The following is a 3,886-nucleotide window of genomic DNA, read 5'->3' as shown; positions in this document are numbered from 1 at the left end:
TGAAATTTTCTTTTATGGTTTGGTTAGCCATGAAAAACTGTTTGGCCACTAGGGATCGAATCAGGTGTTAAAATGTAAATGCAATCTCAAGGCGTTAAAAAGAAAATTAAGCAGAGGCTTAAGGTTACACAAACGATTCTAAGTTATTGATCTCTCGATATTACTGTAATTGGGACACCCTAACCCAGTTTCATATATAAGAGCTAAGTACTTAGAAAGATTTCTGTCCAGTTTAACTTAGCGTTTTGAGAGATTTTTTTAGACTAGATTTTCCGTTCTGAAGCATATAACTTGACTCAACAGCTCATAGTTGAAAGCTCTAAGGTTTAGTGCTTGTGAGACAATGAACAAGATTGGTGAGTTACACATGCGGAGCGTTGAGTAACACATGGTGACGCGAGAAAGTAGCTGAATGATGACGTGGTTTAATGAATCTTATAGATCATAAAATATAAATTTTAACTTCTTTGAGATTTAGAATTTCAACTTTTACTTAAAATTCAATTTTAATCTTTTGTGAATTTGTTTAAGTTTTCTTGAGAAGTTTTCTTTCTTAGTTTTAGTAAATTTGACTAAGTTTTTGTGTTATTGTGTTTTGTTATGAGTGAATAGAATGGTTAAAAAACGTTTTTGGTATGTTTTACTTTTGGCAAAACATGAACATATTTACCTAATGTTTTTGATTAACATCTCTTCAAGTTTACAAAAGAATTCATAACTAAAATAGTACACATACAAATCATAAAAAGATCATAAACAAAACTATTACACACTGAGCTATATATCATTCTTCAACATATATAAGTTTGGACTTCACTAGACATCGTCCTTTTGTACCACTTTGGGTATAAGACTCCGGAAAACTTCCTGAAGACTTTGTAGGAAGTCTTGTAGCATAAGCTACATTAGAAGACTTCCTAAGAATTCTTTCGAGAATCTTCTGAGAAGTCTTTCGAGAGTCTTTTGAGAAGTCTTCGAAAGTCTGACTCTAATCTGAAAAATATACATTTTCAAAAGCAAATAGCTTCAAAACAAATAAATCTTCAAAAATAATTTTTGTATGCTTAAATAATAAACAAAATAGTTACATTAGGTTGAATGTATAAATTTTTAGAATCTAATATATAAACACACACAAAATACATATCCAAAATTTGTACCACTTTGGGCAGAAGACTTTGGAAGACTTCTAGAAGATTTCGTGGAAAGTCTTCTAGCATAAAATGCATTAGAAGTCTTCTGAGAGACTTCTAAGAGTATTTTGAGAAGTTTTCCAAAATCTGACTCAGATCTAAAAAATCTGCATATTCATAAGTATTCAAGTGACTTTAAAACAGAGAAAACTTCAAAATAAAGAATTTATGCTTAAATAATAAACAAAACAATCAAATTAGGTTGAATCTATAACTTTTAAGAATCTAATATATAAAACACACAAAATAAATATAAAAAATTAGTACTACTTTGGACAGAAGACTTCCAGAGACTTCGTGAGAAGTTCTAGAAGATTTTGTGGAAAGTCGTTAGAATAAAATGCATAAGAAGACTCCACGAAGTGTTCTAGCATAAAATGCATTAGAAGACTTCTCAATAAGTTTTCTGAGAATCTTCTAAGAAGTATTTCAAAGTTTTTCTGAGATCTGAAAAATTTACAAATTCTGTGTCGTCGGCAGGGCCGGCCCTAAGCCAAGCCTAATGAAACATTTGCTTCAAGTCCTTCTTGACTCGTCTACAGCCCCCAAAATCTCAGGGCCGGCCCTGATCGGCCTCCTTGAAACAAACGGTTGAGACGTCTGAAACTAGGGTTTGACGGTAGGGTGGGGAGAGACACCATGGAAAAACTTTATCTCTCTCTCTTGTTTTTATTTTCGTGCGTATAAATAGAATATATATTGATAAATTTTTATTAGCTGTTACGTTAGCGGTGAACTTAGGAGTGAACCGAATAAAAACTTTTTCATGTACTACTAGTTTCAGTTGTGCAGCTGATCTCCAATAGTCTCCATGTTATACATATTCAGAATATGTTACAGATTTGGATTGACGAAATTTTATCACAGATTATGGTTTTATTTTATGTTTTTTTTTAGGTTGGTGATTATAAAGAACAGCCAGTCAACGAGCTGATTTAAAGATAATAAGAGCTAAGAGATCAAAGGCCTGTGAGCTTAGCGTGATCAACTCTTGTCCCGGGAATCTTTTTTTATGCTTCCTCTCAACATGATGTTCTTTTATTTTTACCCGCGCTCTAGTCGGTTGATTATTTTCCTAGCGAGCTCCTTTTTTGTTGGATGTTTTTATTTTTATTTTAGGTTGACACATGCGAAGTTTTATGGGATTTCCGGGTTGTCGAATAGGCTAACTTCGGTTTGAATCCGGTTATTGCAAAATTGTGCAGTCTATTTCCAACAGTCTCCATGTTATACAAATTCAGACTATTGAAAAACATATATATATATATATATATATTCTTTCTCAGGAGCAATAAGGTTATTGAAATGGTTTCACAAAAAAAGTAAACATAAAGTGTGTGTTTTCTATTAATTGATAAAGTACGACAAAGAAGTACGTGACTACAACTTTTGCAAACTCAATGGTCATTATAAAGACCTTATGTGGAAAAACAAAAAAAAAAACTTAAAAACAACATAGAACATAACTCATTTTCTTGAAAACAAAAACACATAAAAGTTTTCAAGAAATATATAAAACCTATTGTTTTAGAGGCATGGAATACCCGATGGAACACCACAAGCATTGAGTGTAAGGCTGACAGCTAGGGGAATGTTCAACAAGGGAAGAAGGCTTCCGATATTAGCTTTAACAGCGGTACAAAGACAAACTGCTGCATTTGCGTCCACAATGCCTTTGAGAAGTGTGCAACATTCGGTTCCTGCTGGCAGAGAAACCTTGACCACTCCATTCAACAAATCTGCACACACCGTAACTAAATTTCCGGCATTGGGACAACCTGTAGCGTTAACTGCAGTGAAGCAGATGATGTTGAAGAGGAGAACAATGGCAAGAGTTTTGGAAGCCATATTGAAGAGGAGAAAATGTTAACCTTTTTAGAGAAAGATTGTTTGTTTGTGGGATTTGTGTTTGTGAGATTTGTGTTTGTGATGGTTTAAGAAACTTGACAAGGGTTTATATAAAGTGTGAGCTCATGCATGTTGGTGTTATTTTATGTTGATTAATAGGAGTAGACGTAAGATTTACACAGGTCATCTGTAAGTTGCAATAAAAATGATTATATATATATATATATATATATATATGATTAATTATCATATTGTTAATCCCTAAATCGGCATCACTTTGTATTGGGATATTCTTTTATTCAAGTGTGAATATTTCGATCAAAAATGGGGAGACCTAAAAAGACGTTGGGGAGGTCTTTGTGGCTAGGAAGACGTTCTGGCATACGGCATTTGGTTCCCTCATGCTACTCTGAAATTTTCTTTTATGGTTTGGTTAGCCATGAAAAACTGTTTGGCCACTAGGGATCGAATCAGGTGTTAAAATGTAAATGCAATCTCAAGGCGTTAAAAAGAAAATTAAGCAGAGGCTTAAGGTTACACAAACGATTCTAAGTTATTGATCTCTCGTTATTACTGTAATTGGGACACCCTAACCCAGTTTCATATATAAGAGCTAAGTACTTAGAAAGATTTCTGTCCAGTTTAACTTAGCGTTTTGAGAGATTTTTTAGACTAGATTTTCCGTTCTGAAGCATATAACTTGACTCAACAGCTCATAGTTGAAAGCTCTAAGGTTTAGTGCTTGTGAGACAAGGAACAAGATTGGTGAGTTACACATGCGGAGCGTTGAGTAACACATGGTGACGCGAGAAAGTAGCTGAATGATGAAGTGGCGACGAGGCAAT

At 33.8% G+C, this 3,886-nt stretch overlaps 1 protein-coding gene across 1 annotated transcript; it reads right to left on the bottom strand.

The window, feature by feature from the left end:
* Positions 1-2,720: 2,720 nt before the first annotated feature.
* Positions 2,721-3,041, bottom strand: LOC108845054 (14 kDa proline-rich protein DC2.15-like). Its single transcript, XM_018618324.1, has one exon. The coding sequence runs from the start codon at positions 3,039-3,041 to the stop codon at positions 2,721-2,723; it is 321 nt and encodes a 106-aa protein (XP_018473826.1).
* Between the last annotated feature and the right edge of the window lie 845 nt (positions 3,042-3,886).

This window comes from Raphanus sativus, chromosome 3 (assembly GCF_000801105.2).
Source record: "Raphanus sativus cultivar WK10039 chromosome 3, ASM80110v3, whole genome shotgun sequence".
Lineage (NCBI taxonomy): Eukaryota > Viridiplantae > Streptophyta > Magnoliopsida > Brassicales > Brassicaceae > Raphanus > Raphanus sativus.
The sequence above is the reverse complement of the archived record's forward strand: the minus strand, read 5'-3'. Positions and strand labels throughout refer to the sequence as shown.